At 43.7% G+C, this 22857-nt stretch overlaps 1 protein-coding gene and 1 long non-coding RNA gene across 3 annotated transcripts in view; one reads left to right on the top strand and one right to left on the bottom strand.

The window, feature by feature from the left end:
• Window positions 1-5753, bottom strand: part of LOC141795443 (uncharacterized) — a 91969-nt gene extending 86216 nt beyond the window's left edge. For both annotated transcript variants that reach the window (XR_012598604.1, XR_012598605.1), the window contains exons 1-2: window positions 5613-5753; window positions 5350-5427 (exon numbers count right to left, since the gene is read on the bottom strand). This is a non-coding gene — a long non-coding RNA (uncharacterized LOC141795443). The remainder of the gene's footprint in view (window positions 1-5349; window positions 5428-5612) is intronic.
• A 10094-nt stretch (window positions 5754-15847) lies between these two features.
• Window positions 15848-20366, top strand: hps6 (HPS6 biogenesis of lysosomal organelles complex 2 subunit 3). The gene has a single exon (XM_074676394.1). It carries the CDS (start codon window positions 16215-16217, stop codon window positions 18996-18998), a length of 2784 nt encoding a protein of 927 aa, XP_074532495.1. The 5' UTR covers window positions 15848-16214; the 3' UTR covers window positions 18999-20366.
• The last annotated feature ends 2491 nt before the right edge of the window (window positions 20367-22857 follow it).

The following is a 22857-nucleotide window of genomic DNA, read 5'->3' as shown; positions in this document are numbered from 1 at the left end:
AGAGACGGGATAACAAAGGAGTGAATAAGGAGGAGTGATGCTGAAGCCCCATCAGCTGAGGAGGAGAAAAGTTTTTCACTAAATGCTTTTATGATGGGAAATGAGGGAGCGATCGCTCTTCTCAGGGATGCTATGCTAATGCAGCTAGCACCTCAGCCCCCTTTATTTAAAGTGATTGATTTTTCTTGCTGTGAATACAGTATTAGTTTTGTTGGAGTCCCCCTGCTGCAGGATTCAAGACAGGATACAGGTTAGATCCTGAGGAGTCACTATGCCAGGAAACTAATACATGCGTGCAGATCTACTTTATCCAAATCTAACACAGCAGTAAAACCAATTAAGGTGACAATCCAAGTTTGGCCAGAAACATCTACCAATAGCTATACATCCTGGTCCTGAACAATACCAAACTCCTCTTTATCATGGAGGCACCGCTCATATGTTCAAACAAGCAGCAAAAAAACTCTTTACAGAAAAACAGAGAGGCAGTAACAGCGGTCTGGCTCCATCACTGGATCAGAAAGGTTTCAGTTAAAGTCAAAGTGTCAACTCACACTGGACTGGAGTGTCTGGTCCAGCAGGTCATAGATAAAAAGCAAAAATCCTATTTTTGCCTGATGCTGGAGCTGTGATGCGTGAATTCACTGGAGAGAAGATCGAGCAGAACAGGAAGTCGTGCCAGAAACTACTCAAAAAAACACCAACACAAAGAAAAACTATCAAAACCAGGTCATATGTTTAGTTTGACTATAACAAAAAACAGACATGTGAGGAGCAAGGGGAGGAGTTTTTACAGCCCAGTATGAATAAAGAGAGACTGATCAATGGAGTGGGAGGCGTGGGAACTCCTCGGTCTGTGACTCCAGCTGTCTGTCAGTCAAACGGCTCGTCAGACTGAACACACAGCTGGTGTATTTAAGCCATAAGAAGAGTAAAATATACAGTACTAGCGGGAAGTTTCATTACTTGTCAGTTAACATAACATCCAATCTGGACTCCTCCTCCTGGGCTCAGTGCCAGCAGCAGCACACACCCACAGCCTCCAACCATGACAACGTGAACACACACACTATCCCAGCAACCACCTGTAGCAACGTGCTGCTAAGTGGGAGAGACTCCAGAGTCGTGCACCTGACTTAGCATGTTAGCACAAGCTAATTACGGGTATTGGACACATACCTGGTTAGCAGAAAGTTAATGCACGTCGCTCTTCGTCCTGAAAGCGAGTGAAAGTGGAGCCAAGCTTCAGAATTGTTTTTTTTTCCCGCAAAATTTGACATTTCAAAACTGTTTGATTTTTTTTTTTTTAACTTTTTTTTTGCAATTTTTTTAATTCAAGTTTTAGTGAATTCTTTCTTTATTTTTTTTAAAGGGATTAAAAAAAAAAAAAGTTCAAAACAAACATGTGAGCTTAATATACATAGCTGACATTTGGCCAACCAGAGCAAACTACAAAAAATAACTTGAGCTATATAACCAATGTGTTATCAATTAAAGAATTCTTTCATAATTTTTGCAGAAGATTGTAATTTCTACTTTTTTTTGTAATATTTGCACTTTTTTTAATCCAATTTTTTTTAATATGGGGAAAATTTTGAAATACAAAAAAATTTCAATTTTTTTTTCACCAAAAAAAAATTTAAATTTCAAAAAAATGTCAAATTTTGCAATTTCTAAAATTCCAGAAATTTCTGAGAGCTTACACAAATTTATCTATCAAAATTGTTTAATTTTTTTTTTTTTTGCGATATTTTTGACATTTCAAAACTGTTTTTTTTTTTTTTGCGATTTTTTTTTTTTTTTTTGCATTTTTTTTAATTCAAATTTTTGTGAATTCTTTCTTTATTCTTTTTAAGGGATTAAAAACAAAAGTAAGTACAAAGAAATAAAAAAAAAGTCATAAATGATGTTGAAACGGCAGTGATAAGAGTTACAGTGGTAATGATGGGCTCCAGTCTATTTGAATTATTCTAATTCAAACCAAGATTAAAAGGGACAGTCTGTAGGATTATCAAAGTAATACAACCACATCTTTAATGTTCAACAGGTCAAAGATCAACACCACTTTTCAGTCGTATTGTGCAGCTCTATCTCAACCAGCCCCGAGCTTCTCAGACTGAAAGGACCTGCTCAGACCAAAGTGTCTCTATTCAGGGGTTGAACATACTCTCATCCTGTTTTAATGTCAGCTATAAAACAAGTCTTTCAGAAATCGAGTGGTCAAGAAAAGATTTAACTTCAACAAAAAGTACCAGACAGGAAAAAACAAATATTGATGATCCATAGTCAGCTCAGCTGTGAAGGAAAGGCTTAACGAACTCCTCCTGAACCGAGGTGAAATAAAACCACACATTAACACACCAACAATGTAAATCAGTCCTTGACAGCTCCTCCAGGGGAATAACTAATGGGACATGTAAATACTCCATAGAGCGGTGGTTGGAGCGGGGAAATCAGACATCGATTCAAGTCCAAAAGTCTGCGGCGTCTGCTTCTCTCCGAGCCGAGAGGCAGCACAAATGAGTCTCCAGACAGCCGCCTCCTCCTCCTCCTCCTCCTCTGATCCCCTTCCCTCCTCCTTCGACCTCAACCTGATCAGGCCTGCCTCTGGCTCCTCTGCTGCCCACAGGAAATCATTACATCCATTGTGAAACTTTCCACCAATCTGCCCAGTCCCCTGAGCTCCGCCTTTTCCCAATTAGGAAGCGAGGGAGCTGCTTTACGCCACGAGATCTCTGAACTCAATCCTCATTACTCCTCTGGTCTCTGCAGTTTCTACAGTTTAGTCACAAAAGACGATCAGGGTGAAGGCCTTAACATCAAACCTGTGATCTGGATACAGCGCCCAGTGTTCCCAGTAACGCTCAGGTGATGTGCCGGGATCTGAAGCTCTGGTCTCCACCTGGCCTCCACCTGGGCTGTGGAGAGCTCATAGTGAATGTGCCGTGTAATGCTGCCTACCCAGGGACCTAATTTATCAAGGAAAGGCCAACAATGTCAACGCCATGTCCCTGTGAGATGCAGCCACGCAGACGACCAATCAATGAGGCCGTAACGTGCGAGGTGTAGCCGTACGCATTCATATTCCTCCACCATCATGTGGGTGTGGGGTGCTGAGGTCAAATAAACGGGACAGGCATGTTACGGCTCTGTGGAGGGAGGGTAATGTGAGCTGGCAGGTCTGCTATCACTGGAAAACATAGATCTGTCAGCGTTAGATCTGCTGTGAATATTTCATGGGTTTGTGTTGGAGTAACCTCAGCGCTGCAGTGAAGGTGAGAGCTTGCTGCTGTGTCCAAACGTGGCTTGAAATTGACTTTTCCCCCGGGCGTAAAGTGGGAATATTTCCATTTTCACATTCTGCTTTCTTGATTTCATTTCTAACGCAGGAAACCTTGAATAAAAGTTACAAACACATGAATAATTTCAGAGGAATCAGCGTGCATCCATCATTCAGGGCCTGTGTCCATTAACACGGGGTTTTTCTGCTGGCAGCACATTTCCTCCACACAAACCAGATCAGCATTTCCAGCTCTTAGCATCGTCGGTGCAGAGACGCTCTTTGAGTCCACGGCGCTCAGACTGAAACGCTGGAAATGCAGCGCTCATTAGTGTCACCTCTCTGTGACTGACCAATCAGGATCGAGAAGGGACACGAGTATTAATTCTACCTGTGTCAGCAACAACAGCAGTGTTAAGGTCTGAGGAAGAAACTAACGTTGGTTTCTTTGAGGACATAAAATTCAGCATCAACCAAACAGAATTTCATTATTTGGAAATTATCAGAGTAAACCAACATTTCTGCCAGGGACTGTTCCTGCTGTCGGCGGTCTGAATATCATAAATTCTGGCTCCAGAAAATAACAAACCTAACATCCAAAAAGACAGCCGACAAACCAAGAGGAGACGTGTGATTGCATCAATCATTTAAAGTCTGTGGTGTAAGCAGCAGCCAGCGTGTTTCATCATTATTCCCGTCTCAACCCAAGACTCACAGCACACCAAGACTTAAAGACTCGACCCCATGTCACACACAGTGGAAAAACTTCTCAGACTCTGAACCTTTGGGAAAGTTTAAATGTTTCAGATCAAACCACAAAATTCAAGTTTTCTCTTCTTCAAGACCAAGGGTCTTCAACCTGTGGCTCTGCCAGATTAATATACATGCCTGACATGTGGCAAACCAGAGCAAACCATAAAATAAAATGATAACTTAAGCTACATTTCTTTTCTTTTCTTTTTTTGTAATTTTTGCACAGTTTTAAATCCTTTTTTTTTAATTTGGGAAAATTTGTAAAATACAAAAAAAAAAAATTGAAACTTTTTGACATTTTGGAAAAAAAAGTAAATTTAACAAATTTCTGAAATTCTAAAACTTTTTGAGAATTTTTGCAAATTTACCTGTCAAAATTATTTTTTTTTTGCAAATATTTTGACATTTAAGACTTGTTAGAATTTTTTAAAAATCATTTAAATTAAATTTTTTTGGTGAAGCTTTTCTTTAATGTTTTAAAGTTTCAAAATTGTTTAATTTTTTTTGTAAATAATTTAAATTCAATTTTTTTGAGAAATTATTTCTTAAATTTTTTAAAGTTTCAAAATGTTTTGCATTTTTTGTAAATTATTTAAATTCATTTTTTTTGGTAAATTATTTCTTTGATTTTTTTTAAAGTTTCAAAATTGTTTGAATTTTTTTGTAAATTATTTAAATTCAATTTTTTTGGTGGATTATTTCTTTGATTTTTTTAAAGTTTCAAAATTGTTTGAATTTTTTTGTAAATTATTTTTTAAAAATTGGTGAATTATTTCTTTAATTTTCTTAAAGTTTAAAAATTATTTGAAATTTTTGCAAATTTATTAGAAATAAAAAAAATACAAAGTTTCATTAATTTAAAGAATTTCTCATTTAGGTTATTTTTCCTTAGATTTTGCTTTTTATAGAATTTTTTACACTTAACTTTCCTGAAAAGATAAAGTAGATTTTGTGTCTCCTAAATGACTTGAATCCAGGTGATCTGAGGTGAATCGGCTCCTATGACAGTAAAGGTTGCAGACCCTTGTTTGTCTCAATGAGAATAAGCTCAGCTAAAAACACAGCTCCTGCTTTTCTCACATTATTCCCTGAGCAAACACTCGGCCCTGGAAGCAAACGGCTCCAAACAAAAGACCGTAACTCAGAGCAAACACCAGATGTTGGGAGTGTAGAGAATGACAATAACAATTCTTCCAGGGGGACCATGAGCTGCTGGACCAGGAGAAACCTCTGCCTCCTCAGCAGATTGTCACACCCCTGATCAGAGAGGACAGAGGGGCTTCTGTCAGCCCAAGCAGTGATTCAGCTGTTGTTACCTTTAGGGTGATATGTGCACAGCCAGGTACTCGAGGGAGTCTTCAAACCTCCAGATGCTGTTGGAGCTCATCCGTACTCTGGAATAACAATTTAACAAAGAGCTTTAACATCCATCACAGTGGTGATGCTGCAGTTTCATTTCTGTCAGAACAGCAGATACTCTGTGGAAACAAGTGCTGGGCTGAGGTGGATGACTAATGGGCAGAGCTACAAAGATGTGTTAAACTAAAGCATGACTCACAAAAGGTCAAACAAAACTAACTTTAAAAGTCCAGGAAATAAATCCAAAGATGTCCAGCAGAAGTCCTCAACAGCTCACACAAAACAAAAAAAACAAAGATGGAGATAACACAAGAAAGTCTCAGTGATCCAACAACACAAGGCAGGAAACAAAGACTTCACACTCTCTGGGTAACAAACAGGTGAGGACACAGGTGAAAGTAATGAAGGTGATCAGAGGAGAGGAGGCACCAGGGCAGGAGGTAAAACCAGGGAGCAAGGACTTCAAGATAAACCAGGAAGCTCCACAAACATAAAGAAAGTCCTGCTGTCAAAGTGTTAAGTGTGTGAGGGCTCTCTGACTGTTTGAGCTCTTCATGCTCCCTGTACATAAGTGGGAACATTTCTAGACTTTAACAAGATTTAATTACCCACAATACATTGCAATGTGATGTAAAAACACAGAGGTTCCCATTAGGGAAAAATGAGATATGAACAAGAATCATGGAAATTGAAATCAAACAAAATGTGCAACTAAAACTTGTTCAGTAATAAATCCTGATTCTGCTCAGGTGAGCTCCGCGGTGACATTCAGGTTATGTGAGGAGTAGCAGAGCGCTGTCCCATCACTACTGATCCCTTGCTGATTTCCTTCAGACTTGTGCCCTCAGTTACTTTCCAGGTGATGTGGATTAAGTCTGTGAGAGCTCAGGGTTCAGGCAGGACGCTGAGATTCAGCCAGAGAATAAAACACAAGGTTACCCTCCAAAATAAAACAGGAAGTCAAAGACAAAGTCAGGCTACCTTCAAAAAAAATAATGTTTGAACTGTTAATTTAGAATAGAATAGAATAGAATAGAATAGAATAGAATAGAATAGAATAGAATAGAATAGAATAGAAGTTTATTTTCATTGTAGCAAGTACATCAAACTTGAAGTCACAGCAGCAATGAAGAAAACCAAAGTAAGAAAGTTTATAGACAGTGCAGAAAGCTCCATGTGACGTTGGTGTCTGGTGTTAGCTCTGTTAGCCATGTCTGTGAATAGCATGATGCTACTCTGCCCTCTGGTATTCCCTCTGTTGCTGGGTTAGCACAGCTAGCTCGTCCATCTTATTGGAGATAGATCTTACGTTCCCAATAACGATGGATGGAAGGACAGGTCCATGTCGTCACTTCTTAGCTCACACCTGAGAACCAGCACGTTGTCCTCACCTCCTTCTCCTCACCTTGTGGGAAGACATCCGGCCTAGCACCAGTTAGCATTGACATGCTACAGGCTGCTAACAGCTGATTTCACATGTAAACAATGCAGCCATGGTTACATGTAGGATCTCCAGACAAACACAGGAGAAAAAGTAGTAAAAATATCACTGAGACACAAAAAGTTTGGTGTCCATGACCAACAAATGAGCCAAACAAAGTAATGATCCACTCCAAATACAAAGACGACGAAAAAGAGACAAAAAAAAATACAAGAAACGGACAAAGAAGAGCAATAGAGTAGAAAGAGTAGCAATTATTGTCATTGCAGTAGCATTTTCAGGCCAGCAGAGGGCATAGTTTGTTTATGTATTTTTTATTTGTCTGCATCAGTTGTTACCTTGTTGCAGGAATTTCTTCTTCTTCTTCTTCTACTCGTAACTGAGAAAAATGTCATTAGCATTGTGATGCTAACTCTTCCTCCTAATGTTGCAGCTCTTTACACAATAGAGTAAACTATAATTTTTCATTGTTTAGTGCAACTGTTTCATAGCATGTGACTGCAAGTGTGTAATTTGTTTTTAAAGTGTTTGTAATGTTAATGAATGACAGCGTGTTTAGTATCGATTGTTAATCAAAGCTTTCTGTGTTTACGTCCTTTTTTTAAGTTTCACAAAGTTTTTTGGCGTTGAATCCTCTCGGACACAACTTTGCCTGTTCCTCAGAGGATGCAGCGTCATAAAGAGTTCAGCTGAGCTCTGATCAGGCAAATCTTTCAGTCAGAAAGAGCAGGTCTGTTTCCAAACATCTAACCCGCCTCCTCCACCAGCGTCTGCTTCATTAACACGCTCAGGCCGCTGTGAGAGCAGCTGGCTGCTCGTAGTTAGACGAAGCTGTCGTCAGTTTAATATCTCCTGGATGGAGTAAACCTGCGCCATATGCAGGCGTCTTTGAGACACGAAGGCAGTGGGAGAGAGAAAAGACACATTTCACGTCTGTTTGTGCAGAAGCAAAGGAAACAGATGTTGTTGTTCGCGTGTCTCAGTCTGAGCCGTCGTCTCGACCCGTAAAAGACTCCGGGAAGACGCAACTGCTGAAAGAAAGCCCAGATTATTTCAAATGTTGATGAGCTTAAATGTCGTGGCGAGACATTTTAATTTCACAGCTCATCATCTCATCGTGCTCAGGTTCATCTGAGCGTTAAACGCTTCTCGTGGAAACCAGCGGCTAGCTTCGTTTTGCTAAGGAAGTGCAGCTTTCTGAAAATGAACATGGAGGGCTTTGAGTTGAAGCAGTGTTTTCGCTCTGTGTGATCAAAGCCAGCGCTGATTCCAGTTCGACTGCTCGTAGCATCGATGTGGGGCAGATACCTCCACAGACAGGGAAGGAGAAATTGCATTGGAGGCTTTATCTCAGCAGCAATTAAAGCCAACCCTGAGACGAGCGGAGGAAGCAGAAACAGACAGACAGGAGCTCAGCCTGAAAGAGAAGACAGGAGCAGGAGCACCTGAGCTGAAGGGAAACCTTGATACAGCTCCAGGTTGATTAACGAGGAGGCAGTGAGGGGGAATGAACAGGAAATCAAGGAGGAAGCTCAGGATGAATCCTCTACTTTGATCTTTCTCTGCACAGAGACTTTGGAAGCGGCAGAAAGCTCAGTGACTCACACCTGTTTCTATAAAACAGAGGAGATGGATTTATTGGCTGTTAGCTCTCTTCTCACAATCACAGAAGGAGGGAGGATTTGACGGCGGGGTCTATATTTACTCCGCTCTAAATCCAGAGGATACGGTTAAACGGTTCAGTCAGCATCACCCTGGAAGAAGAGGCTCGACCCGCTCTTATCCTCGCATGACCAACCTCCACTGCTGCAGCAAAGCTGATGCTGCCAACTGGTGGTCACAGGCGGTACTACACTTTAAAAAACAAATATGTGTTTGTGTTTTCTGTGGCTTTTTGAGAGAAACTGAGTGACAAAACATCCACCAACGAGCCAAAGGCCACAAATCAGATTAAAGTGTGAAGTGAGGGCTAATTCAGCTGGAGCTCAGAGATAAATGGACGGACGATCATACGGCCTGTTATCTAACCAGAGAGACAGAGCTGCAGAGGATCTGGTCCTCCTCTAGTGGCTGACACAGTCTGGTTATCTTGACTCTCCCTGGATCCACTTGGCTCCTACGATACTTTATCTGTGTTTCCACCATGAGCTGAAAACCTGGGCAGATTATTCCGACCAGTGATATACAAAGAAAAAAAAAAGTAATTGCAACACACCACGAGACCAGCAGAGGGCAGTAAGACAGAGCCAGAGAAGACAAAGACAGGCAGACACCCTGAAAGAGGAGCCTGTTAGCATGGAGGGTATTTAGCCTGAAGACTGCAGAGATTGATCAAGATTGATGGAGAGGAGAGAAAACAGCTTATGTGTTTATAAAACTAAAGCAGGATGCATTCAGCTGTTTAAAACTCAGTATTCAGCTGAAGGTCTCAGGTTTACAGGGTCACTCTTTTAACTAGAACACCAGGAGCTGACAGAGACACATTCATGCCCCGTTTACACGACAACGTTTCATTTGAAAACTACGGTGGCTGAGACCCGCCACCGATGCAAACAAAAGTACCTGCGAACAAAAATAAAAAACACTGCAAACAAAAAAAAAAACGCCACTGCAAATAAAAGAAACACTGCAGCAAATTAAAAAGTTAAGGCTGTAAGTGTGAGTGACAGGGGTAGAAGCTCCTCAGCTGTAGCTGTAGCTGCTTATTAGTGAAAAGAGAGAGAATCTTTAAACACAACGCTTGTTATTTTAAAGAAAAGTAAACTCTCTGAGGATCAATAAAGCCTCCAGGTCAGTCCAGAACAACTGACTGTAAAACTGAGAAGATGCTCTGGTGGAGGGTTATACTTCAAGATCTCTGACTGGCTCATTTCACTGTCAATCAAAAAGGGATTCAGCCTCAGACAGATCATCCAATCATCATGCAGAAGCCCAGCGTCCAGGCCAGCCCACTGCCTCATAGACCCCCAGAGACGCTGAGCGTCCGATGGGCGGGACAAAGCCCAGCGTTTATCCAATGACCGTCCAGTTTCCACAGTGGAACAACCCACTCTACGCTTCCCCGCTGAAGTCAGAAGACGCTCAGCGTCCGACTGTGTTAAAGCGCTGAGACGCTGCGGGGATGAATGAGAAGGAGGTGGAGCCAGTTACCTGTGATAGGAGCTGATTCTGAACTAAAGATGAAGGAATTCTAGCTCAGATTTTATCAATGAAATGTTCACACAGCAGAACATATCAACACTTTTTAGGGACATTTTAGGGGAAGCTGAGCTTCCCTTGCAGTCTTAGAGCAATCACCTCGGTACTCAATGGTACCAATTTTCAGTACTTTTGTGTGTGTTTATGTGGAAATAAATATTCATTTGTTTAACAATAAAATCAGGGCTGCACAGTGGCGCAACAGTTAGCGCTGCAGCCTTACAGCAAGAAGGTCCCCAACAGTTAGTTCCTGGGCCTGGTGGTTGAAATGTTAATAGTTCCAGATGAAAGTTCCTGTGGTTGAAAAGCGCGTACAGGTGTTAACAGTAACATTAGATCAGAAACAACCTCTGAGCCGGGGAATTAAAGTCTATCCAAGCATCATCAGCGGTTTCATTACACTTACTCTGAGGTATGCACCTCTCTTTTTTCTGTCAGCTTTCTACATTATGCTAAAATCACAGTAAACAACATTTGCAGAATGGCCCATCTGATCCAGCCTGTTGTTGTTGAGCCGCCTCAGCTGAAAACAGAGAGTGTCATTTATCTGGCAGTCTGTTTGTCTTCCTAATGTAGCGCTAAGCTCCCGCTCCCTGCATCCTCTCCGGCTTCGCTCAACAGCCGAGCACAAATTGCCACTCCATGTGCTCGAACAAATTCATTATACAGTCAATGTTGTAGAGACACTGCTGATGTATGCGTTGGGATGTTGGAGTATAATCTGTCTGGAAATTATTTACCGCCTAAGGACTCCATCAGTGTCAGAAACGGAGCTCTGCAGTGAAATAAATGTGAGTAAGTCGTTGGAGTCCTCTCATCGTTTCCTGTTCCTCTGTCTGCTCACGCTCAGTGTTTAGTGTCTGACACAAACATGCTGAAAAAGTTTTCCTCACTTCACATCTGAATCCTCACTGTTTGTTCCCAAGACACGTGTGGGAATAAATATATAAATAAAACAACAGATGACTTTGCTTCAGACTCCTGCTGTGAAGCTCAGGACGAAACGCTCCAGTGAAGACGCAGAGAGGAGAGGGGAGAAATGAAGAGACAGAGGCTGCACACATGACAGCTCTACAGTAATATCTGTCGCCTCTCTGAGTGTCTGTGAGGCTGACACGCCGCTGAAACTTTCATTTGACACACAGAGGAGTAGCATCTCACTGATACACGGAGACCTTTTCCTCTAAATTGTGCTCAAATTAGAATAATTCTATCCAGAGGGGACGCTAAGCTGACAGCCTACTCATCTTCAGAGCCATACCACGGAAATCCTGCTGCTATTGGTTTTCTTTTATACACCGAATAACTCAAGAAGGAAATCTCCCCTGCATTCAAACCCCTCCAGTCTCCAGACAAGCACTTTATCTTGGTGTCTGCAGGCCCAGCAGACTAAACACACTCTCTAATAGAGGCTGTTTTTCAGTCCAGAGCGAGCCTGTCTGGAGGCGGCGGGTTTGATTCCCCTTCTTGAATAATACACCGCTTCCATATCAGCAATGACACAGAGACATAATAGGACATAATACCCTCATACGCACAGTGTGAATGAGTAACCTCTCCTCCTCTAAGTGAGCCCTCGCACAGCAACACAGACAGCGGGTATAAATATACGTTAGAGCTCAACGCAGGAAACAGGCTCAGAAAGAGCAACCAAGCAACTGTCCTGCTCGTCAGGTCACAGACGTTAAAGCTCCCATCTCCTGCTTCTTTCCTCAGTTTAATCTGGATCATTGATGTCTTCATGAAATGGTAGTAACATGTTTTGGTCCAAAAAGCCAATAAATCAAGCACAGCAGCATTGTTTCCAGGCTCTCATAGCCCCTCTGTTCAGAACGCTCTGATTTAGTGGGCGTGGCCTTCATATGTAAATGAGCCACCGCTGATACCGCCCCGCTCTTCCACGTCACTGAGAGCGGCGCCACGAGCTCCGAGTGCACAATGTTTAGAAAACAGAGAAGCTCCTTTACCGTAACATTACAGGCTAAAACAACAGGCTAACTGCAGCTAAAGTTAGCATCCTGAAGCTAACACAGAGACAGGGGGGACACTGAGGAAAAGCTCTTCCATCTGCTCCACAGCACACAGCATTTAAAATACTCACATTTCCAGGGTCCCAGGTTTGTTGGAGGATGGTTGGTAATGCGCCTGGATTCAGGACCAGTCTATTGGCTAGCCCTCTGTTGGACTGTCCAAAGTTGGAAAAGCAGTCGGCCGTGAAGTGACTAGCACACACATGCTCAGTTTTACTGAGTGTAGCTGGAACATTTCCTGATAAATGAACTCTAGACACTTAGTCTGTCTTCTTCAGAGATGGGAAGCTTGAGCATGGAGCTATGTGGCTGATTACAGCCAAAAACAGAGCAGTGATGGCTCTTCAACTACGGCATTCTACTCCCGGGGAGGGGGTTCGGGGGTATCTGCTCCGGTGGACCAATCAGGTCAGACTTGCTCCTGATTGGTCAAAAAAGGGAATCGCTGTCGTCGGCAAATCGCCCAAATCCAAACAGCTGGTTTTTGGTCAGGATTTTACATTAACAAGCTCTACTAAGAACAGGTTTGGTCATTAAATATCACATTTTGTGGGCTGGGAGGAAAGACAAAGACCCACACATTTCACCAAAAGACTTAATAAAGTGATTTTTGCAGGCAAAATGATATCCTGCTTTCTGAGAGTAGGAAAACAGAAGGTAAAAAGACATGAGGTTGATTAAAAAAGAGGGTAGATGCAGCCTTGATAACGAAGAATCACCACTTTTACACTTTTGATTTGCAAAATTAAGCAGCAAATTAACGAAAAGAGTGTTTGAAAGTAGTCAGAATTAAAAACAAGCAGCACACAGAGTGACTGTAATGTTCTGAGAAATGACAGAAACAGAAACAATTGAAGTCATGAGATTTAATTGACAGCTGACAGGGCTGGGGGAAGACAGGAGTCTTGTGATGCTGGCTCTGTGAGGCCATGTGATTCTCATTCAGAGACAGTTACAGCTCGCTGTGCTGCTCCAGAGGATGATTTCATACTGCTGTGCAGTCACAGTGGGGCAGAAAATAAGAAATTATCAGGAATATTTATGATTTTCTCATTTCTGTTTGTACACAGAGCTTTAAAACCACAGAGCTGCAAAAACTAAAGGTGAAGGCTGCCCCCTGCTGGATGAAAGGTCAACTTACAGACACAGCAGACACCATGATTTATTTTTTACAGATTCAGCCTTTTAAACATTAAAAAAGTATAAATTTAACCTAAAGTAAAAGAAAACCTGCAGCTTTAGTGTTTTCAGTGAAAGCTTGAGTCATAGACGATCATAGCACAGTCAGACAGAGGAAAAACAGCGTCATTATCTGATTAAGTTATTGGTATCACAAGTCTCTTAATCTATTTAATATCACTGAATAATACACACCATCATTCAACCACATAAAAACAACTCTAAGGTGTTTTTCTCTGCTGAGATCATGACTTTTAAATTCACAGAAGGTTGTTTTTCTGTGAGCACCCGTGTTTTTAACGAGTGACAAACAAAGAGAGATTCAAAAAGTTATGTAACAAAAAAAAATGAAAAGAGAGAAAAAGTCAGCTCTAAATGCCAGATGTACTCTCCAGGAAAAAAACAAAATGATTTCTTCTCTGTTTTGTTCTGGTTAGCCTGTTCATGAGAGCATCGAACAGATATCGACCACACAGCATCAACAACGCCAGACAAATGACTGATTGTGTCTGTGAGTGGATTTAAATGTCAGCTCACTTCATCCAACACACGTTCACAGTGTGGGCTGACTGGAAAGTTGCTGACTTGAAAGTTGCCATGAAAGTTTGTGAAAGTAATAAACAAGCCCTTAGCTTCACAGTGGGCAGGCGTTCACTTTCACCATGACTCACCAATGAGACTCTCTGCGGTTTAACAGAGCCATTTTCCCAGGAAAACAAAACAGTCTTTTACTCCTGCATGCTGTTCGCTGACCGCTGGTACGCCTACCAGCCTGTCCTCTACAAACTCATCCAAGCCCGACCCAAAACTCAACACAAATCCTCCTGCAACTGCATCTGTGCTGTGAAACAGGGGGGCTCTTCTTTTCACAGATAATCCACTGAGTCACTCTCAGGTTGGTGGGGACCCAGCGGACTTTGTGACAGGCTGACCACGTTTTTCACAGACCCCTGCCAACTTGAGGAGGATGCTCTGAGGCAGTTTTTCATTTAAAGAGCTGGATGCTTGTCTCTAGAAACGTGGGGGTAAAACTGGCAGCCACAGCTACAGTCAAAAGAAACCTTTTAAGTAGCTTTTCTGTAAAAGCAGACAAGGTTATAATCACTGCTTCTCACTTATGGTTTCTATGTTTTCACCTCACCTGCTGCAAGTGGTGGCAGCACTATTTCCAAAAGGAGATTTAGAAATAAAAACTGAATGGGCAAACATTTTTAACAGACCTGCTCTGTCTGACTGATTTGCCTGATCAGAGGTCAAAGGTTAGAGCCAGGGGCTGAGGGGTTGATAAGCATACAGTGACATGCTAAAAACAGATTAGCAATAACACTTTCTAAACCCCTCATAAAATTTCACCTGTAAACTAACTGCATTTCCACCAAAGATAACCAGATTTTCTTCTGTTAAAAAACAAACAAAAAAAAAAAATGAAATTTAATAAATTTGCAAAACTTTCAAAAAAATGAATTTTTTAAAATTTGCAGAAAAAAAGAGAAAAAGAAAAGAAAATTGAAAATTTGACAAAATTTAAAAAGATTACTTTTTTAGAGAAATTTGGAACTTCAAAAATATTTACCCCCCCCCCCCCCCCAAAAAAATAAATAAATAATTAATTAAATTAAATTAGATTAAATTTAAAATATAAAAATTAAAATTAAAATTAATAAATAAATTTTAAATTTTCAAAAAAATTTCAAAAACTCCAAAATCTTTCTAATTTTAGAAATTTGCAATTAAAAAACATTGTAAATGAAAATTTTTAGATTTTGAAAATTTTTTGAAAGACTATTTGAATTGAATAGCATATATTGATAATATTGCACAACACATAGTTTTTTAGTTATTTGCTAATGTCTTACCTCGTATCAATCATGTTAATTAATCTGGCACTTTGTCAGTTAACTAAATCCATCCTCACAGAATTAAAATCAGTATTTTCTTCCAGTTTAGTCTTTTTGTAGATGTAGTTATTTTCCCAGGGCTGTAAAACTTGAGGTTAGCCACAGGTGCATGGAAAGTTGGTGGGCTGTTGATGTTGTAGGAGGTGAAGTAGAGCGGTGGCAGGCTTTATTGACAGATGGGATGAAGATTTAGTTCAACTAAATGTTAACGCAGGATTTTATTGTGTCAGTGTCTTTAATCATCAATATCCTCTGTAAGAAAAATGAAAATTATTTATTTCAATAGTATTTTTTTAAGGCTACAAGGAGCCACAGGTTTAAGACCCTTGATCATGACTGAAAAAATAATAAAAGTGAAAATGATCCATTATTATTATTATTATTATTATTATTATTATTATTTTATTATTATTATTATTATTATTATTATTATTATTATTATTATTATTATTATTATTATTATTATTATTATTAGTTTCCCTATTCTTTCTAACCTGGCAGAAACAGGCTTTGATATAATCAGGATTTACTCCTGTCCTTTAGTTTTTTATCACAAAGATTTTATGGTGTTTAACTTCATATCGTTGTGATCTTGTGTTCGCAGCTGCGCAGTCGGCTGCAGACTCACAAACGGCGGGAGTTGCCTCTCTCGTTGCTTTCCTGAAGATCTTTGCCAGCCTCCTGTGAGCTCCTCCCCTTGTGTGAAAACATCATCGGTATCCGGAAATTAACGATCCCGTGATGTCAGGGGAGTGTTAGCTTAGCATCGGAATGACCAAAGTGGCTTCAGAGATTTAGGACCCAAACCGTTTGAAGAGTTAGTGTCAGTTTACCGTTTAACTCGGTTTCTGTCGTCAGTCATGGGCTCAGCGGTGTCGAAGGCTGTCGGTGGATGTATCCTTCCGCGTCAGCGTTACCAATGGGGATGAATCCTCCGGTAGGAAAACTAACGGGATGCCGCTCAGTTAGCCTGGGGTCGGATTTATGTGCCACACAAGCTAGAGGGCTCCTTCACAGGCTGTGGCAGGCTAATAACGAGCTGAAATCCGCCGCTTAGGCTGGAAATAGGTCGAGTTATGGCGCGGTTGGGGCTGGAGCAACTGTCAGATTTCGGGGACTACACCGGAGGCAGAGAGCTGGCGGAGCTCTTCACGGTGACCAATAACAACGAGCTGAAAAGCAGCCTGTCCAACGTCCGCCTGAGCCCTGATGCTCGTCACATCCATGTCATCCTCCGCAAGCCGAAGCTGGGTCTTGTGACTTTTGATAAGTATGAAAGACCTCACCTGGCCCAGAACCAGAAGAAGCTGGATTTGACTCGGACTGTGCCCATTGTGGATGTTTTATACCTGGACCACAGCAGAACCAGCAGCAGCAGCAGGGACTGGGCGGTGGTGGCGGTGGTTTATGAGGACGGGAGAGCAGAGTTCTGGAGGTTCCAGGAGTGCCGGGCGGGCTGGCACCTCCTGCAGACCTCAGAGCTGTGCAACAGCCCCCGGGCCGTGGTGGTGTCAGTGTGTGCCTGTCCCAGTCTGCTGGTGTGGTGTGAGGAGAGGCCGCCCTCAGAGAGCTCCCCTGCCCTCAGCTCCACCAGGAACAAGCTCAGATACTGTGTTTGCAGACGGGACCTGGAGGTGGAGGAGGGGGCTGTCCGCTTAGGGGGGGTGAAAATCGCCCTCCATAACAACCCCAGATTCAGCGTGGTCAGCTCAGGTGAATGTGTGCACCTCCTCCCACACCTGAAAACAAAACCTCCTCTGAGCATCTCAAAGTTTTTCCTCACCTGGTCCCCTCACCACGACTCCTTCACCGTCAGCACCACGTGTAAAAACACCCCGCTCAAGAAGCTGTCAGCCAAAGAGTCGGACTTTAAGAGGCTGGTGCCGGACTGTTTGGGGTTCTTATCAACTCTGGACCCCCCGGAGATCCTCCACTTCTCACCCACGGGGTGTGGAGGCCTGCTGCTGCTGCTCAGCACGGGCTGGGTGTGCTTCCTGCAGAAAGACGGAGTCCTTCGACAGGTTTTCAAACTGGCTGACAACTGTTCGGTCAAACCCGGTTCTCACACCAGCCTGTGCATGTACCAGGACACTGTGGCTCTGCTGATCGAGCAAAACCTGCATCTGATAGACGTGAACTGTGGCAGGGAGCTGAACAAGCTCGCGCTGAAGAGAGAGGGAGTGTTTTATACCAACCACTCTGAGAAGTGGATCCCTCACCTGCTCTCAGAAACTGGACTGTTCATGGTTCTGAGCAAAGAGGCTGAGTCCAGCAGGACCAGGTGTCGAGGTTTCAGCTCAGCAGAGAGTGTGGACCCTGGGGGCCTCCTGGTGGAGGCTGTCTTTGAGGAGGCGTGTAAATACTACCAGCAGAGGAGCCTGAGCAGCACGCAGCTCACCGTGGACTCTCTGAAGAAAGGGGGGCGCTTCCAGGCCCCCATCTCCCTGGCCTCCATCGTCAGGACCTTCCTCCTGAGGCAGAGAGGAGCAGAGCTGACCCAGAACGGGGAGGACGGGTTCACAGCCGGCCACGATAAGCTGCTGGTTTCTCTGGAGGCTGAGCTGAAGAGCCTGGTGACTCTGGAGGAGGTGAAGGGGAGTTTGGTGAGGCAGAGTGTGAAGGAGGTGGAGGCTGTGTGTGAGACGCTGGTGGAGAAGGAGGTGGCCCGGCTGCTGTCCTCCTCGGAGCTGGATCAGGAGGCGCTGCTCTACCTCAACTCCATCTTCAGCATCTTCCCCTGCCAGGCGTGGAGGGCGGCTCAGGCTGCTCTACAGCTGCACTACAACGGGGAGGGCTCCCTGACCAGCAAGGCCCCCCCAGACCTGTGGAAGACCGTGCTCAGTCCTGCCGTGGCGCCCTGCACCGCAGCGTCTTCGCCGCTCACCAACGGCAGGCCCAAACACAACCACAGCCTGAAAGCTGACCACGTGGCCAACTGCAGAGTCAGAGCGTCCAGCTGCTCGCCTCCCGCTCTGCCCGTGTTCGAGCTCCTCTGTCACTCCGTCTTCCTCTTCCAGCACGCCTGGCTGCCCACCTTCCTGGAGCTGGCCCAGCAGCAGCAGGGCGCCGCCGGCCTGAGCCTGAGCCTGGCCTCCTCCTCCTGGAGCTTCTCCGGGGCGAGGGGCGGGGAGGGCGGCGAGAAGAACGTGCCGCTCTACAAACGGGCCCTGTGCGTCCTGTCCAGCCTGAGCCTGGACCGGGCCCAGCAGCAGGACGTAGAGGTGGAGCTGCTGCTGGTCAGCGGGCGGCCCAACGCCATCCTGCAGGCGCTGAGGATCCTCATGGCCACGCAGCAGTGGGAGCGCGTCACGCAGGTCGCACAGAAGTTCTGCAAGCAGAGCCCGCTCCTCAACAAGGAGATCTTCACCACCCTGCTGTGTGAGGTGGCCCAGCACCGAGACCTGGACCCCTACCTGGACCTGCTGTGGGTGCTCTGCCCCGAAGACCTCACCGTCACCACCATCCTCAACCTGGTGCTGAAAAACCTCCCCTCCCCCAACAGCCCCCCTTCCTCCTCCTCATCCTCCTCATCCTCCTTCTCCATGGCCTCCCCCTCCCCCCCTGCTCCCTTCGCTGAGCCGCTGAGCAGCCAGTTAACCATCGGGCTGCTGAAGCCGCTGCTGAGGAAAGTCCTGCAGAGGGAGACCAAAGCCAGCCAGCGCTACGCCGACATCCTCCAGTCGCCAACGTACCCTCCTCCTGCTCCTCCTCGCCAGCCCGTGGAGCCGCAGAGCGCCGTCGCAGAGCCCTGCCTGGATCCTGACAGTGATCCTGACCTGGTGTGTGTCGCAGAGATGGCCGAGGAGTTTCCTGCTCACGTCCCGAGGAGCAGGGTGGCGCTGCCTCCTCACCCCGTCTGATTCAGACACAACAAAGACGCTAAAACTGAGAAAACCACCACGCTCTGAGCATCGACGATCAAATGACTGACACATCAGAGTGCTACAACTATCATCAGTGTGTGTCTGACTGTGTTTAACCTGCGTGGCGTTATCAGATGACGTATGACTACTACAGGCTAAGAGTAACTACTGAGGATGTGACCGTGTACATACTGCAGCTCAGCCCCAGCCTTCCTGTGTAAATACTCTGTCTGTTATTTATCTCTTTAGCCTGAGCTGCTCGCGCTCTGAGGAGCTTAGCTTAGCCGCTATCAGAAAGCCTTCATATGAATAATATATTGTTTTTAACTCACTAACTGCAGCTGTCTGGGTGCTCAGACGTTTTGTTTTACTCGTGTTAATCAGAAGGTGTCGGCTGCGTCGTCCTGCTTCAATCCAGACAATCTGATCTTTGTTTGACGTGTGGTCTGGATGAAAGAGGAAGCTACAGAGCTGCTGATGTTGTCTCACTGATGAACTCAACATATCAGAGGTGTTTGAACATTAACAGGGTGTGATGTGCTCAGCCCGCCTGGCTCTGTCCTCCCGTCGTCGTCCATTTCTCTCTGTTGACTCCATCTTGTCCAATCCACTGCGCTCACAGGACATTCCTGATCAAATTCGCAGTAAAAGTGAGTCACAGTTTGACTTTAATTTAATTCTGGGGTAATTCTGTTAGGACCGGAGTGTGGGTCTTGGTCTTCCTCTCAAACAGATGCACTTTTCCTCCTCCTGTCAGTATTGTTTGTGTTTGTGTTGAGTGTTTCTGTGATTAAGTGCTGTAAACTAACAGATTTAAGTGCCTCTTATCTTCGGTGCCTGTGTTGCCTTTTTAACTTGAGACATCAGAAACAAAGGTGGAGCGTGTAACAAGCTTTGAGGCCCTGACACCTCCCAATCATCACAGTCAGTCTCCAAAGTGACTCCTGGTGATCAGAGTGCCTTTCACAGGGACGTCTGCTCCTCATTTACAGAGCGGTGTCACATTCCTGCCTCCTCTCCTGAGCGTCTCTGCAGACAGACGCAGAGTTTTATCTGGTTTTTAGTTGTTTTTACTCCTGGAGTCTGTTTTTATGAGACTTTAATGTGAAAATGAAACCTGCAGATCTCTGTTTGAAGGTGGCCAAGCATAAAAACCTGTTCCTCAGTCAGCGGGAACTCCCTGACTTCCTCTCAGATTGGCGTAGTGAGTGGTTGAACATTAACTCGTCCTCTCTTGTTTCTCTCTTGTTTCTCTCTGATAACTGCTGGATCTGCTGGATCTGCTGGATCTGCTGTGTTTGCGTTGCTGCCTGCTCTCTCTCAGTGTTTGAAAAGCAGAAAAAGTCAAACCTGTATTTATGAACGGATGCTGTACGTTATTAAACTGAAGATGAAACTTCTCTCTGCTGTCTGAACTCGTACTTTGACGTTTGAAACGGTCGGTTTATGATCATGTTGTGCTCAGTGTTTGATGATCTCTGGAAGAGTTTCAGTTTATTTTTATATAGAGTCACATGACAAACTTCACTCCACGTGAATTGACTGTGTGTGTCTGTAACCTGTACACCTGTACACCTGTTGGAGTCATGTACCTGGCATGTCCCAGTTCCCACATGTTGCTGTTTTTCTGGTTTGATCACCTCAGAGAGCATCTTCCTTTAACTCTGCTGCAAAGATCACACACTGATCGACCTCAGCTGTGTGAGAGACAGACAGGGTTACAGTCACTGTTAGTATGAGGACAAACACACACACATTTATGTTTTTGTTTGTTTGTTCTTTAGTTTTTGGTTTTCTTTTGTTTTATGTTTTTTTGTTTCATTTTGTTGTTGTTAAATTTTTTTATATATAAATATATATATATTGGTTTTTATTTCATTTTTTATTTTATTTTTTTTTTAATTTTGGTTTTTATTTCATTTTTTTTTTTTTTAATTTTGGTTTTTATATTTTTTTTTTAATTTGGATTTTGTTTCATTTTTTATTTATTTTGTTTTTTGGTTTAATTTTTAATTTTGATTTTTGTTTGATTTTTTCTTTTTGTTTTGTTTTTTTTTCACTTTTTCACAGTTAATTCAGTCAAACATAGCTTACAACATGCTGAAATGAAAGCTTAGTTTGGCTCAAATTTAAAGTCTTATACACACACACACACACACACACACACACACACACACACACTCACACACACCTCATTCATATGATCCACTGCCCCCGTTTCAGCATATTGGTGCCATGAGCAAATCCACTTACAGCTGCAGTGTGTGTGTGTGTGTGTGTGTGTGTGTGTGTGTGAGTGTGTGTGTGTGTGTGTGTGTGTGTGTGTGTGTGTGTGTGTGTGTGTTTCAGTGGTCGGCCTGTTAAAGGAATGTTCAGTCGTTCAGCCATTAAGCCTCTGAGGCGATCTCTGAACCAACAGCTATAACAAACAAAAGCAGAGGTCAGAGGGCTGTTTCTGTGTGTGTGTGTGTGTGTGTGTGTGTGTGTGTGTGTGTGTGTGTGTGTGTGTGTGTGTGTGTGTGTGTGTGTGTGTGTGTGTGTGTGTGTGTGTGTGTGTGTGTGTGTGTGTGTGAGGGCCTCTCTCATTCTCACAGGCAGCTTCATGGTTGGATGTGAGGGTCTGATCACGATGAGAGGTTCAGCTCTCAGCCCTCAGCCCTCAGCCCTCAGCCCTCAGCTCTCAGCTCTCAGCTCTCAGCTCTCAGCCCTCAGCCCTCAGCCCTCAGCTCTCAGCTCTCAGCCCTCAGCCCTCAGCTCTCAGCTCTCAGCCCTCAGCTCTCAGCCCTCAGCTCTCAGCTCTCAGCTCTCAGCCCTCAGCCCTCAGCCCTCAGTCTCCCTCTTTGTTTCACTTTCACTCTGACTGTTTCTGCACCCAGCTTCTCCTGTTACGAGGCGTGGAGTCAGGCTGCTGAAAAACCATCGATTCACCTGCTCTAATTATAGCTGACGTCCTGCAGAGGGAAATGAATCTGTTCCTGCGTCCTCGGCAGAGACTGAGACTGAGCTCCTGGACGCTGGTGCCACTGATTTCTGCTTCATCTCTCTCAGAAAAGGAACATTTCAGCTGGTAAAGGTAGAAATCATCTAAAACATGTTTTTATTACATTGAACAGTGCATGCAGTTTAGAGCCCAGATGACTAAATTACTTCTCCCATGACCGGACTATAAATGAGTCTCTGGATCTCCACCTTCATATCCAATCTGTCCAAACTCCACAGGCTGGGGTTTAAGGTACGTGCTGATTGGCTGGAAGGGTTGAATTCATCTTTGATACAAATGTCAAAGAGGAAAGATGAACAGTTAAACACGTCCCCACCTACCACACCGTGCAGGAGTTCAGTCTATGATCACAGGAACCTGACGAGCTTCAGCAGTTTTTCTATCTGTTTTGATTCTATAGATCTAAGGTTATAGAGCTGAAGTGGGGAAAAGGTTGATCAGACATTTAAAGGCCACAGATATTTCTAATGATTGATGAGTTAAAGCTCCTGTCCGGAGTTTTTTTTCATATGACATTTTCAAAAAGTTTTTTACAGTTTGTTTAACATTCGACTGGATTGAAAGAAAGTTTCGTAGTTTTCAGGAAATGCTCCTTGTTCATGTCTGGGAACGTGTTGCTTCATGTTCTGGTTCCTTTGAAATCAGGTGAAAGACGAGCTGTCATCAGATTACTGCAAACACACCTACGTACAGGTACAAATAAAGTCACATGACCCTGAAAACTTCTGATTTATCAAAAAACAAAGTTTACTCACAGATTTGAAACAGAAAGAAACAGAAAACAAACTACTACAGAGTTTATAAAGAAGAGAAATGATTCTGTTTTGGTTTCTGGCTTTAAGTTTCCTTAAGTTT

This window comes from Halichoeres trimaculatus, unplaced genomic scaffold (genome assembly GCF_033239565.1).
Source record: "Halichoeres trimaculatus isolate MK-OKI-2021-1 unplaced genomic scaffold, fHalTri1.1 fHalTri1_scaffold_8, whole genome shotgun sequence".
NCBI lineage: Eukaryota > Metazoa > Chordata > Actinopteri > Labriformes > Labridae > Halichoeres > Halichoeres trimaculatus.
Note: the sequence above shows the minus strand (reverse complement) of the source record. Positions and strands in the feature narration are given on the sequence as shown.

What these genes read in the sequence shown, in the direction of transcription:
- hps6 (XM_074676394.1), top strand. Translation starts at nt 16,215, where the DNA reads ATGGCGCGGTTGGGGCTGGAGCAACTGTCAGATTTCGGGGACTACACC.